General features: G+C 35.6%; 1 protein-coding gene and 1 pseudogene across 2 annotated transcripts in view; one reads left to right on the top strand and one right to left on the bottom strand.

Annotated features, from left to right (window-relative positions):
- Nucleotides 1-5,316: 5,316 nt before the first annotated feature.
- Nucleotides 5,317-15,393, top strand: part of RASAL2 (RAS protein activator like 2) — a 177,050-nt gene continuing 166,973 nt past the window's right edge. For both annotated transcript variants that reach the window (XM_015570144.1, XM_015570141.1), the window contains exon 1: nucleotides 5,317-6,216. In XM_015570144.1, the coding sequence (XP_015425630.1) occupies nucleotides 5,619-6,216 (598 nt within the window). In that variant the 5' untranslated portion in view covers nucleotides 5,317-5,618. The remainder of the gene's footprint in view (nucleotides 6,217-15,393) is intronic.
- Nucleotides 13,457-13,919, bottom strand: LOC102768286 (annotated as a pseudogene).

Raw genomic sequence — 15,393 nt, 5'->3', positions numbered from 1 at the left:
GCCCATTCTTGCATGAATCTTCCTGCATTGGACCTCTAGTATAATAATAAATAATAATACACAGACCCTTATATACTCACACCTGTAAACCTACTTTTGCCTAACCCTTTATATATTCAAGAAAATTCAGAAAATTAAGAATGTCAAGTTATTATTTTAAGTTCAGTTTAAAGATAAAAGAGAAATAACAATATAAACTAGGCTTTCCTAATGAGAGAAGCATTTGTCCAATCAAACTTTAGCCAGCTAAGAGGGATTAATTTTCCCCTTTATTTCTTTGCTTATTTGTTCTTAGAGACTGTCACTTCCTCACTGTAGTTCTTTGCTTTCTGATTCCACTTGAATCTTTTTCTGTTATTTAATATTTTCCAGTTCCATATTCCTCAAATAGGGAGTTTATGGCAAGGAGAATTGTGGTAGTTCCTTAAAAGAATTGAGTTGATGAGTTTAGAAACTACAATAACTATTTTTACCTATAACCTTACTTATTCAGTGTGTAAAGTAAGAATTTCCTCATTTAACATTGAGTTTCTGAATTTCACTGTGGATTACAGGGTTTCAAATTCTACCCTTACTGTGCAACTGTTACCTAAATCATAACCTTAACTTAATTTTCCATTGAGGTATTTTAATAGGTGATCTTGATTAACTTCCCTCTTCCATAAAACCTGTGAAAGTAGATATTTTGTTACATTACCCCAAAAATACTCTGACAGAGACACCATTACCGTATTAATAATAAAAATACCTGTATTATAAACCCAAATGAAGTAGTTGTGGAATTTAAAAATGTTTACTTGTGTACTTTATTTTTAACTTAGGTACTTTTATTTTGATGTAATTTTAAACCTATAAAAAATTTTCAAGAGTGCAAGAAATTCCCATATACTCTTTAGTTAAGTTCAACAACAATTGTGTACATTTTGACCCATTTGCTTTATCATATTTTATCTACTGTTATACACATATTTTTTCTTAAATCCTTTGAAAATTGGGAACATCATACCCCTATATCCCTAAATACTTATGTCTGAATTTCCTAAGAATAACAGCATCCTCTTTCATAACCACAGTAAAATTACCACAGTAAGGAAATTTAACCTTTATATGATTCTATTTTATAATCCATAATTCATTTTCAAATTTTATTAATTTTCCCAGTAATGTCCTTTATGGCCATTTGCTCTTCTCCCCACTTCAAGATCCAATCCAAAATCATACATTGCTTTTAATTGTGTCTCTTTACTCTTTGAGTTGCAGCAGTTCCATAGCCTTTCTTTGAGCCTTTCTTGACTTTTACATTTTTAAAGCTAGGAGGACAGTTATTTTGTATATCTTCCTTAATTTGAGGTTACCGGATGTTGCTTGTGATTAGATTTAGGTTATGCCTTTTTCCCCCCCCAGGAATAACAAATAAGTGATTGTTTTATTCATCACAGTTCATCATATTAGGAGGCACAAAATGTTAGCTTATTCCAATATTGGTATTCATTCATTCTCTGATGTATTAATTCCTTTCGTTAAGCCCAAAATACACAGAAAGTAGTTTCGGAATCGCTATCCCTAACACCAGATAAGAAAACCTACTAGAATTCAGTATTGCTTAAAGTATTTTAAGGTAAAATTTAATTTTGGCAAAATATATAAATCTTAAGGGAACAGTTGCATGAGTTTTGATAATACACCCATATTCACATCTCTATAAAGACTTAGAAAATTTCTGTCACTCAGAAAGTTTCCTGGTGAACATTTCTTGTTAATACTGCCCCTCGCTCGATTGACAACTGTTCTTCTAATGTTTTTTCCCCATTATAGATTAGTTTAGACTGTTTTAGAACTCCAAAGCAGTGAAATCATACAGTGTGTATTTTTTTTGTGCCCAGTATTTTTTGTTGGCATAATATCTGTGATATTCACCCACATTCTTTTGTGTATTAGTAGTTCATTTTTTATGGCTGAGTAGTACCCCATTGTATACAAATACCAGTTTGTTTATCCATTCTACTGTGATGGGTGTTTGGGTTGTTTTCAGTTTATGGCTATCCTATATAATAAAACTCTAATATGCAAATCAACTGAACGGCAGAATGACTGGTCGCTATGATGTGCACTCACCACCAGGGGGCAGATGCTCAACCCAGGAGCTGGGCTGCCCCCTGGTGGTCAGTGCAGGTCCACAGCCATTTGGCTGACTTGGTGGGATGAGTGGCGCCCCCACTGTGGGCTGATCCCCACAGGCCACATCCCTCACCAGTGCATGAATCCCGTGCACTGGGCTTCTAGTAATAAGTAAAGCTGATATGAACATTCAAGTAAAAGCATGTACATTTTAATTTTTTGTGTGTAAGTGCCTAAGAGTAGAACTTCTGGGTCATTGAATAAATGGTTGTTTAACTTCATTTTTTTAATGTTGAATTTGTTTCTTGATTATTTTAATATTTTATGCTCCCATTACCATTTATGAGGATATTGGCCATAACTGTTAACAGCCCTTTAAATGTTAGCCATTCTAGTGGTTGTGACTGATAGATATCTCATTAGTTACTGATGAGTTTGATTTCTTTTTTCATATGTTTATTGACAATTCATGTAGCTTTCTTTGTGAAGCGTTGTTTAAACTTTATTGCCTATTTTTAAAAATTGGGTGGCTTTTCTTTTTCCTAATAAATTGTAGTACTTATTCATATATTGTAGTACAAATTGTTTTTTAGATATTTATATCGTGAGTATTTTCTTCCATTTTGTGGCTTTCTTATTGATTAAGAAAATAAATTTATTTGGGGTGACATTGGTTAATGTGATTATATAGGTTTCAAGTGTACATTTCTATGATACATGATCTGTATATTGCATTGTGTACCCATTATCCAAATCATATCTTCTGCCCTTATCATATATTTTACCCCCTTTACCCTTTATTACTCCTCACTCCCCCATCCCTTTGGTAACCACCATACTGTTGTCTATGGCTATGAGTTTTTGTTTGTTTTTCATGGGTTTTTTTTGTTGCTTTCAGTTTTATATCCCACATATGAGTGAAATAATGTGGTTCTTAACTTTTTCTGTCTGACTTATTTTGCTTAGCATGATATTCTCAAGATCGATCCACATTGTTGCAAGTAGCAGTATTTTCTTATGGCTCAGTAGTATTCCATTATATATATGTACCATATCTCTATCCAATTGTCTATCAAAGACCACTACTTCAGTTGTTTCCATGTCTTGGCCACCATGAATAATGCTGCAGTGAACATAGGGGTACATATATCTTTGCCAATAAATATTTTCAAAATTTTCAGGTAGATACCCAGAAAGGGGTTGCTGGGTCATATGGTAACTTTATTCTTAATTTTTTGAGGAACCTCTATACTGTTTTCCATAGTGTCAGAGGACCTGAACGGACACCTCTCCCAAGAATACATACATATGACAAGATGCTCAGCTTCACTAACTATTAGGTAAATGCAAATCAAAACTACAGTGAGGCCTGGCTGGTGTGACTCAATTGATTGGCCATCATCCCATGCACCGAAAGGTTGCCAGTTCAATTCCCAGTTAGGGCACATGTCCTGATTGCGGGCTCCATCCCTGTTAGGGGGTATTCAGGAGGCAGTCGATCTGTTTCATTCTCACATCGATGTTTCTGTCTCACTCTCCCCTCCTTTCTTCCTAAAAACAAAACAAAACAAAACACACATACACACAAACTATGGTGAGATACCATCTCACACCTATTAAGAATGGCTATTATCAAAAGACCAGTAATAACAAGTGTTGGAGAGGTTGTGGAGAAAAAGAAACTCTCATTCACTGCTGGTGGGAATGTAAACTGATACAGCCATTATGATTTTCTTAATGCGTTCTATTGAACAGAAATTTTTAATTTTTATGAATTCATATGAATGTTTTCCTATTATGGTTATTGTTCTCTGTGTTCTAAGAAATTTTGTCTATCCTCAGTTCACAGAAATATTCTCTTCTGGATTCTTTGGCAAGCATTATTGTTTTATATTTTCCATCACAGATTAATTTTTGTGGATGGGTTGATGTGCCATAATAGAGACTAGAGCTTAATGTTTAGTCTTTTTCTCTTTCTTCAAATTCATGTTTCTGAGTGTGTGTTTTTTGTGTTTTTTTTTAAACAAGAAACATATTATGCTTGTAAGTTACTCTAATTTGATATATTATGTGTTTGGGAAAGCCGAGTACTTCAACATTAATATAGAAATGTATAAGTTTAGAGACTATATAAGCAAACGAAAATGAGTTTATTGCTTTATCATAATGAAAATAATTAAAACATTTGAATATGTTTAAAAGAATAGGTATAGTACTAAATTTACTATTTTTACATTAATAAGAGAGACTTGTGTGAGAACTTTTTCATTGTACACATTATACAAATAAATGGGTAGTTTTTTAGTTTTTCAGATGAAATCATCATTTTTTATTTAACTTGCAAAGAGATTTGATAGCCATGTTATATCTCTTTTACTGGTGGTCTAAAGTCTGTCAGGCTTTCCATTTGAAACCCCTATTTTCAGGAGTTTATGAGCAGACAGTTAAAAAAAACACCCAACCAAAATCTTGGCATTCATGGTCTTGGTTCAATAGAAGGTACTTACTTTAACAAAATTTTAAATAGTCAGCTCTTTTTTTAAAATTGTAAGCAGCACAAAGAGGAATAAAGGAATTTCTTTGGTTAAATAAATAGGGAATAGTTTTCCAGACAACTTACCCCAATTCAATTTACAAAGCAAACTTTTTCCTTCTAGAAATCATTTATGTACAGTCCCATGTTCCAGTTGCCACAATATCTTGCCTCAAGATTTTTTCTTTGCTGTCTTTCCTAGCAAATGTCCTTTATCCCTCTTCTCTTTTTATCCATTTATGTTTTTTTTTAATTCGCCATAATATATTTACAATAAAAATGGCTTTAAATTTTGGCATTCTTTTGTCCCTTTCCCTCTACTTTGCAGTGCCTACTCAAAGCAAGACTACCTATTGGTTGGAAAACAATATTAACTTTGAGAGAAGTGTTATAAATAGCAATGCTTGAAGTTAAATTTCTGAAATCTAAACTTCAAAAACTATTCTGAAGAGCTGTTACTTAAAGAGCAGGCTTTTAGGCAGGGTTTTTTTCTTCCGGAAAGTGTAGCTGTCAGCTTGAGTACTTTCACATTCTGTTTTTAACCTACTATCATTTGCATGGTGAACACTTAAATACTATTGGTCCATAGAGGTGTCTGTGGGTTTTTGTTGCTTTTATTTCACTTCTTATTTTTTTAAAAAATCATTTCCTGAAAACCTAGTACAGACATGTAACCTACTGGAAGGGAGCAAGATGATCTGGAAATCTTTACTTTTGCTGTTCTCTGAAGATAATTTGCTTCAGGCAAGAGATTTTTGGGTGCTGCTGAAATTTCGGAGATCTGGGAAAATGGGGTAATAGAATAACATGACACCAGTCCTTAAGCAGCAACATCTGCTGTGGTTCAAAGCCACACAAAAAAAGCTACTTAAGCAGTTGAATGTTTTGGACTGCACGGACAAGTGTGGTTCAACTGCTAAGACTACAGCGTAAAGGGAACTTTCAGCTTAGAGAAGTTGTTTAAAAAATGGAGTCCTGGAAGATGAACATCTTTAAGAGACAAACATCATCTTATCCTCCAAGCTATCGAAGATCTTTATCAGAACCTGCTTATGCAAATTCAGAGATAGGAACAAGCTTAAAGAGTTATCCATGGTATGGTCCATTGAAAAGCAAGAGGAAGAAAAATGAACATGATGTTTCCAGTCTAGGAAAGCCATTGAGTGCTTATCGGTGGCAAACACATCCCAGCTTTAGATGCACAGTGGGCAAGAAAGAGAGTACGCAAAATAATAAAGGAGACTTGGATGAACTACAACAAAAGGTCCTGCCAAAGATGGTTGATGATAATGCTGCTGCTTCTGGTAATGAGGTCCTTGGAACATCAGCAGAGAAGCTGAACCTGGCCAACACCCGGTCACTTCGGGTTCCATTCACCAGATCTATTTCAGAGCCAGAACCCCACTGCAGTATCAGATTTGTGAGACCATCGCCGACTTCAGGGAGGTCAGTGGAGTCTGAGCAGCAAGGATATTTCATCCGTGGCATTTTCTCTACTCTTTCCAATGGCTTCTCCAGGATGCTGAGTCTAAAAGGAGAATCAACCAGTGAGCCAGTAAAAGAAGGTATATTATGATGCATAAGGGGAAAAAAAGAGATACCTGATTTAATTACTATTGGAATTTTAATTACTTGTGTTTTATAATAAGGTAAACCACACTATTTACTCGTTATGAGCCAAATTTGTGTAATAAGTACACTTTTTAAAAAGTGATAAACACTACTTCAGAGATCCTTCTTCAATGAATAGTAATAAATAACAGTAAAATATGGATTTGGTTAAAGAATTTTTTTGTATTATGTTATACTCTTTTTTTTTAAAAAATATATTTTATTGATTTTTTACAGAGAGGAAGGGAGAGAGATAGAGAGTTAGAAACATCGATGAGAGAGAAACATCGATCAGCTGCCTCCTGCACATCTCCCACTGGGGATGTGCCCGCAACCCAGGTACATGCCCTTGACCGGAATCGAACCTGGGACCTTTCAGTCCGCAAGCCGACGCTCTATCCACTGAGCCAAACCCGTTTCGGCATGTTATACTCTTGAACTCTGTTTTGAAGTCTGTGTAAAAGTGTTTATTTTTTTTACCTTTAAGTTTTTCAAGTTAAATGCAATTTAGAGGAAGCATAATTGAATAATTTCCTCATGACAAAGTTGAGAATTAAAAAACATAATTTCTGTTATCCCTTTATAAATATTAACAAATATTATTTATAGCAGAATTGTTTTGGTAGGTTTTAAAATGTTGGAATTTTGATTTGCTTATGCATAAAAATATACAATTTGCATATGGAAGTGGAAGATGCAAATCTTGAGTATGTTTTCAGATAACAAAATTGAAATTTGTGTTTGATTCAGGAAACAGAATTGTCAAATTTTTTAAAACCTCATTAGGACTTGTTTACATTTTAAAAAATTTTATGTTGATGGTAGTATTGTTAAAGCCAAAAAAAAAAAAAAAAAAAAAAATTTTTTTAAAAAAAAAAAAAAAAAAAAAAAAAGGAAAACCTCTGATTGCCTTGGAAATGACTGACCTAATCTGATAAATTGTCTCAATTATGTGTTAAGACCTATGTGTATTTGTTTTGTTTTGTTTTTCTTGAAAATGTTAACACTGAAACTTTGATACTATTTTTATCCAGTAGAGAGAATTTTTGGACAAGCTGTGATCATTAGAAAACTTTAGCTTATCTTTCTTATGAGATTGGCCACATCAGCAGAGCTTTTAACTCTAAAATTGTGGGAATTAAATAATTTTGTTATTGCAGTGTAATTTAATATATTTTAAAATAAAAGTAGAGAATGTGAGTGATATATAAGTGAAAAATTAAGTAATTTTGCAAATATATGTGTACCAATAACTCAGTATTTTTCCTAAACTCTGCCTTCCCTAGATTTTCCTTGACTCATTGAGTTTTAATGATATACTTAAGTGTTTTTGTTTTTTTTGCTTACTCTTGGCTTACAGATAACTACTAAGAGTAAAATCTTTCTTGATGTGCCTGTATTAACATTCCATTAAAATTTTTGAGCCCTAGCTGGTTTGGCTCAGTGGATAGAGTGTCGGCCTTCAGACTGAAGGGTCCTGGGTTTGATTCTAGTCAGGGCACATGCCGGGTGGTGGGCTCGATCCCCAGTGTGGGGCGTGTAGGAGGCATCCGATCAATGACTCTCTCATCATTGATGTTTCTATCTCACCCTCTCCCTTCCTCTTTGAAATCAATAAAAATATATTTGAAAAAATATTTTTTGAAAGTCTAGGTTGTTGCATTTCCTTGGATACTAGTATACCTGTTTCCTTGTCAGGTGATCATAGGCTGATGTAAAGGAGCATCAAAGAGAATTAAGAGTTTAAACTAAATTCTTAGAATCAGTGCATCTCAATGGTTAACGTGCACATTTGATAAAAGAAAGCTATAGGTTTTTAAAAAAATACTTGTGTTTATAAACATTTTTAGACTGTTTTAGTTAACTTTCAGTTTTTAGCAAGTATGACAAATTGTTGACCATGTGTGAGGTGTTTTGAGAATGTGCACCCGCTTTTTACACATTTTTTCTACTTAAGGAGATATAAAATATTCTGCATTTATTACATCCTAATATCCATTCTAATCATAGAATAATTATGCACGTGGAAGCATATACAAAGTTTAAAGTGTACTTATAAGGGATTTTAAGTTCAATAATTAAAGAATAGTACATACTATTCCTACCAGTCAGGTCAGCAATTTTTATTAAACAGTTACTATTCCTCCTAAGTGCTTTACCAGTGGAGAGCCAAGCTCTTTAAATTGAACTGTAATTTTAATGCAAAGATTGGAGCTATTTTTTGTCAAGAGATCTACTTTTCTCTTGTGATCTACTTTTCTCTTGTAGCTTCTACCCAGCATACAGTCTGTGTCAGTGATTTTCTAACCTGCAGTTGTGAATCTTTATTTCTCTTTCCTCACAAGGAAAAGAGTATGATGGGCCTAACGGATGTGAATTCTACTTCCATCTATGCCAATTATCATTTGTGAAAATTTTTTTTTATATATTTTATTGGTTTTTTACAGAGAGGAAAGGAAAGAGATAGAGAGTTAGAAACATCGATGAGAGAGAAACATCGATCAGCTGCCTCCGCCCGCAACCAGGGTACATGCCCTTGACCGGAATCGAACCTGGGACCTTTCAGTCCCCAGGTCGACGCTCTATCCACTGAGCCAAACCGGTTTCGGCTCATTTGTGAAATTTAATCCCTTAATTTCTCTTTACACTTTTGTGGAATAGTAATTCCTTTCTCACAAGTGATAAATAAAATTTGAAAATGCTATGTAAGTTATTACAGTATTGTGGCAAGGTATGAAAATATAAGAACATAGATGTCTTTAAGACTATGTTAAGAAAATCAATATATTTATTAATTTTAAACCCACTAGTGTTTGTTACTTTTCTTCTTTAATATAAATTGCAAGATGTCAGAGGCATTAAATAATGTATGTACGTATTTAATACATTTAAAATAGTGCTTGGCACCTAGCAGCTCTCTCTATATTAGATATTGTTTCTATTAGAAAGTGAATTTACATGAATACAGTTATTTTTAAAAAATAAGGAAAAAGGATACTTGATTCATAAGTTTGTTATAATTATTAAATACTAGTATAAATAAATTGTAGTGTTTTAATCTTAAGTTTTGTAAACTCAAACTTGTTCTGAGCATGCGCATCTTCTGAGCATAAACAAATAATAATTTCTTATAACTGAACACAATTACCCTCAAGCTTAAAGCAATGAAATATACTATACTTAGGGTCCTCAACCAATTTAAGAGAGAGAAGCTTAAGGTTTCACTACTATTCTGTGTTCAACTTTCCAGTTGAACAGTATGTATTCTTTCATCTGATACAATGTGTAGGTCAAATGATATAATATTTAAAAAATTAAACGTTTTCTTATAGCTAAAAGTAATTCCAGCTGCATTTGGGCCCATGGCTAAGCATGGAGTCAACTTGCTTGCAATAGGGGAAATATATTGAACACCTATTAAGAGAGGAATAACTAGACAGATTATGGCATATCAGATCAACAAAATTTCATATAATCTAATGGCTACCACTTACTAGCTCTGTGAAGCTAAGTAGAAACTATAAATTGTAAGAATACATGGTATGTAAACCATATATCTAATGTATGTAACTCTTAGAAAGTAGAAATTACTGGGAGACAATTTTATTCCTAAATTATTTTTCTTCCTCTGTAAATATGTATAGGTAGGAATGAAAGCTTAAAAAAAGTAAGGAAGTAAACTAATTAAAAAATGAAATAAGAAAGAAAATTAAATATACCTTAGGTAGTTCTCCTTTCTGGTTATAGTTTATGCTTTATCATGTCATAGTAATAAGAAATCCTCTTTCCCAGTGTTATGTTATTAAATACCCCCTAACTTAGAAATTAGAAGACTTTTTTTCTCAAATATTTTAATATTCTCATTTGTCACAAGGAAAAGAGTATGATTTTAACAACTTTTATATACAAAATGTTATTGAAAAGGACCCTATACATTAATTCAAGAATTGTTTATTGAGTTTCTAAGACACTGTTATTGGTGCTGGGAACATAGCACATTATTTATTAACTAGGGGCCCAGTGCACAAACTCATGCACCTTGAAAGGAACTATGGGCCGTGAGGCTACAGTGGGCACAGGGGCAGGTCTTGGCCCATCCTCCGCGCCCCTGCCTGGCCCTTTCCACTGCAGCCCCCTGTCTTGTCTGCCGGCAGACACGCTCCTGCTGCCACCACTCCCATGTGCTCGTGGCGCTGGCCCCACTCAAAGCCTGCTCGCTGATGGTGTGGAGCGATTGGGGCTGGCGCCATCAGCAGGTGCGAGTGGTGGCTGCTGCCACAGTTGCCCCTCAGGAGCAGGGGGAGGTGGTGAAGCCCTCAGGGCAATCAGAGCTGGCAGCCACTGCTTGCACCCTCTGACGGCGCCGAGCAATCGGGACTCGTGCTGAGCATTCGGGACTGGCACCGGCATCGAGCGACAGCTCTGGTTACAGGTGCGAGTGGCAGCTCTGGCACTGGCAGCGTGTGCAAACAGGGCTGGTGCCAGTGGCAGGTGTGAGTACTAGGCGGGACCACAGTGCATGGCAGCAAAGAGTTTTCAGTAACCACCAGAGGCTCGCCCTGATGACAGGGACTGGCGCCCTGCCTTGGTCTGGCATCGCTGCTCAACTGCTCCACCGTCCCTCTGCCGCAGCCGACACCCGCCGTGTTCCATGCTCTGCTGCCTACTGCCAATGGCCTGGTGGTCAACGCACATCATAGTGACTGGCTGTTCGGTTGTTCTGTCGTTTGGTCTATTTGCATGTTAGCCTTTTATTGTATAGGATGTGCAGCTTCCTTACTTATTCTAGGGAACCAGTAACCATATTAGAAAAAAAAGTAGGCTAAGTTCACAAGAAGTACATGTAATAAACAGTGGTAAAGTCTAGTTAGTATAAGAACTTACCTAGTGCCCAGATCTTTTCTATAATTGGAACTTCTGTTTGCTTTATATTATAATCAGTTAACAATAGATGTTTCTACAAATTCAGAGAAATGTTTTCTTCTTACTGTTTCTCCTAAGAATCTGTGTTTCAGCATGCATACCACCTATTCAGCTAACATTTTGTCATCCATCTGTTGCATCTAAGCTGTCCTGAAGTTGTTGATCCAATATTTTGTCATTTATGATATTTATGTTGTCTGTTGTTAAGCAGCTTTGAAGTTAATAAGTTTTAAAAATTAAAGCAATGAACTTCAATACTTTAGGCTACTTATGTATAATTCTACTGTATTTAAAATTATTCAATATATCAATATAATTCTTTCATTAAAATTTTTTTTATTGATTTCAGAGAGGAAAGAGAGAGAAAGAAACAGCAATGATGAAAGATAATCATTGATCGCTGCCTCCTGCACACCCATCTGGGGATCCAACCTGTGACCAGGGCATTACCTTGACCAGAAATTGAACCGTGACCTCCTGGTTCACAGGTTGATGCTCAACCACTGAACCATGCCAGCTGGGCCTTTCATTTTCAATAAATGCATTTCTGGGTATATTAATCTGCTAAGGCTGCCATAACAAAATAACACAGAGTAGGACAGACTATATAGCTTAAAAAACAGAAATTTATTTTCTCACAATTCTACAGGCTAGAAGTCTTAAGATCAAGGTGTGGGTGGGTTGCTTTCTCCTGAGGCTTTGTCAGCTTGCAGATGGGTCTGTCTTTTTGTTGTATTCTCACTTGACCTTTCTTTTGTTCATAGGTGCCTTCACTGTGTCTTCCTCTTTTAAAAGACACCAGTCCTATTGGATTAGGGCCCCATCTCATTATGACCTCATTTAAACTTAATTACCTCTTTAAAGCTCCTATGTCCAAATATAGTCACACTGAGGGCTAGGGCTTCAACATAAGATCTTTAGGGGGACATAGTTCAGTCTATAACATTAGGGAACAAAGGTCTCAACAATTATGAGGTTATTAATGCAGTATATTAGTGTAAAACTTAAAGTATTGCATGACATAGTCACATATATGCTCAAACTTTAAAGTGCTTGGTTTGTCAACCTCTGGATACTTTATACACAGTTATATGGTTTAATCCTCTGAGTAATCTAGTAGGGGCAGTTATTCTCATTTTAAAAGTAAGGAAGTAGAAACTCAGAAAGGTTCAGTTGCTTCCCTATGACTACCCAGCTAGTCAGTGGTGAGTCCCAGGTCCTTCTTATTCCAGGTCTCTTTTCTTACCCTTCCATTTTTGTGGATTCTGAGCATATGATGTTTGAGAGGTTTTCAAAAACCTGGGAGTTTCTGCCCAATGAGCACCGCAGAATAATGGAGCAAGAGGAATACAGGAGTAGAGATCAGCGCATGGAAGTTGGAACCAAGGAGTAGATGAAATCGCTCACCTGTGTGTGTGTGTGTGTGTGCGCGCGCACACACACACACACACACGCGCGGGAGATGTAGTGTAGAGGCAGTCAGAATGTTAAATTAAGACTAGCGTTCTGACCTTGGCATGTTTGATCATCTTATTCCAGGCTAATTAGAGGCTATTAGCTGAACCACTCAACTTTCATGATTATAGACTTAGAGTTTACCCATAGTGGTGGCAATTTTAATGTTCTTACTTTATATACACACACCTTATTTTTTTTATTCTTTATTGTTTAAAGTATTACATACGTCTCCTTTTTCCCCATTGATGCTCCCCGACCACTCCCACCCCCCAGGACATTCCCCCATCGCTCCAGTGTCTCTGTCCATTGGTTATGCTTATATGCATGCATACAAGTCCTTTGGTTGATCTCTAATCCCCCTCACCCCCCTCGCCATCCCCTGCCTTCCCTCTGAGGTTTGATGATATGTTTGATGATTTTCTGTCTCTGGGAACCTCCATTCTACTTTCTGTCTCTATGAATTTGACTACTCCAGGTATCTTACATAAGTGGAATCATATAATATTTGTCCTTTTGTACAATTCAGTTGTTTTGAGTATATTCACAGAGATGTTCAGCCACACTGCAATAAATTTTATAACACCAGAAAAAAAACTCAGTGCCTATTAGCAGTCACTTCCCTGCACGCCCTTAATCCCCCACCAGTGTTTGTGGGTTTTTTCCCAGATCCAGGTCTTTTTGTTAAAGATAGGCAGAGTCCACTAATGTACTTTTTGTCTCCCTAGATTTATAGATTTGCCTACAGATTTCATATAATGGAATTATACAATGTGTGGCCTTTGTGTCTGGCCTCTTTTTTTTTGGTTTGTTTTTAACTTGTGGACATTTTAATGACCTTCCCTCCATGTAGCTTCAAGCTACCAGGACACAGGCCTCACCAACACCCTTAATCTTCTCCTCAACTCTTCTGCTGAAGAATTTGGCCTTCACAATGACAGGCTGCTTTGGGAGCTTTCCCTTCCCCAGAACTTTGTAGGATCCCGATCACAGCACATCAGTGATAGGAGCAGCTCCGGTCTTGCTTTTGGCAGCATTTACCCGTGTCTGCTCACTGACCAGGGACCACAGTTTTTCAAGGTTGACAGGTTGGGCAGAAGCTCTAGTTCCTCTTTAAGTGGTAGTGCCTCATATCAACTTTCCCAAAGGAACCTGGGTAATATTTGTCGAAGTTGATCCTGTGATGATGCAAGCCACCAGCATAACCCCCCCTCTCCCAATGCTTCCTGTGCTTACAGATGTGGCCGTGGCTCACGTGGCCCTGAAGTCTGGATGGCATGCCAGTGGCTGAGGTGCAAGAGCTGGCCTATTTTATTTAGCATAGTACTTTCAGGGTCCATCCATGTTAAAGCATCTATCAATACTTTTTTCTTTTTATAACTAAATAATATTCTATTATGTGGCTATACTACATTTTTATTTATGTATTCACCAGTTAATGGACATTGAATTGTTCTTTTTGGCTATTGTGAACAATGCTATGAAAAGTCATGAACAAGTTTTTATGCAGATATACTGGTATGTTTTCATTTCTCTTGGATATATTTACACTTATATTTTGTAAAGTACATATCCTGATCCAAAATAATGATTTGGTGTTTTGAGACCTTAAGTCACATTTCGTTTTCCATTTGTTATCTAAACATGCGACAGTCTTGCTGTTTTATATCTATGTATTTGTTCATTTAATAAATATTTGTACCAGGTATTTATAATATTTTAGTGTTAATTGAATAGTTTCGGTAATTAGCAATTTTCTACACCTGTGCAGAAATTAGACCTATAAGGTATGTTTTTAGTTACGTGTGATTTAGTTTCCAACTAAAAGCTTGATTATATTGAACTTGTCAATTTGTCTTCATTGCCAGGGTGATTGTCATATTTTTATCTGCCTGAGGCAGTTAGTAGTCAATTTCTCATGCTCAAGGCCGGTATTATTTTTGTGAGGAAGCAAAGAGAAGAGTAATATGAGTAATGACTGAATCTATGATTATGAAATCTTATCCATATGAGTATACAGGTTCTTAGTGACTGAGCTTTAGTCAGTAAACCACAGGCATTTTTCCTGTCTTTCTCATGTGAATTTTCTCATTGACATATCTGTAATTACTTTTTCTCTTAGTTTTTGGATTTGTTTATGATTATTCACTTGTCTTTATAAAATAGAAATCTTGTGTTGTGTCCATGATCTTAGATGTTTTCACCAAAATGTCAAAGTAGTCTGAAGCTTATAGAATACCAATTCAACTATAACTTAGCACAGCATATAACCATAACCTTGGTCAAAATAAAGGGTATTTTGAATGCTATGTGTGTGGTTTGTTGTTCTGGAGAAAAGTAGTATCTGGTGGTTAGAACATATGAGTTGTTGTCAGCATTTGTGGGTTTATTCCCAGATCCAATTGTTGTGTGTGTGTGTGTGTTTTTTTTTTTTGTTTTGTTTTTTAAGATAGGCAGGGTTCATGCCTGGTATATGTTTAGTGGAATGCTTTATATACTATGGATATACTATAAACACTAATAAAGATTTTATACTGTTGGCAGAAAAGTACGGTAAATTACTGACAATATATGTTAAATAATGGTAGCTGTAATGGGTGCTTAGTGATTCTTTTCTTTAAGCTTTCTTTGCAAAAGGCACAATTAACATTCCTTTCTATTAGTAATGGTATTTTAAGCAAACTATAAAGAACTTTACATATATATATATATCAATATATATATAGTATATATATTTTGTATATATATCAATA

This window comes from Myotis davidii, unplaced genomic scaffold (assembly GCF_000327345.1).
Source record: "Myotis davidii unplaced genomic scaffold, ASM32734v1 scaffold591, whole genome shotgun sequence".
Classification (NCBI taxonomy): domain Eukaryota; kingdom Metazoa; phylum Chordata; class Mammalia; order Chiroptera; family Vespertilionidae; genus Myotis; species Myotis davidii.
This window is presented reverse-complemented; position numbering and strand designations above follow the sequence as displayed.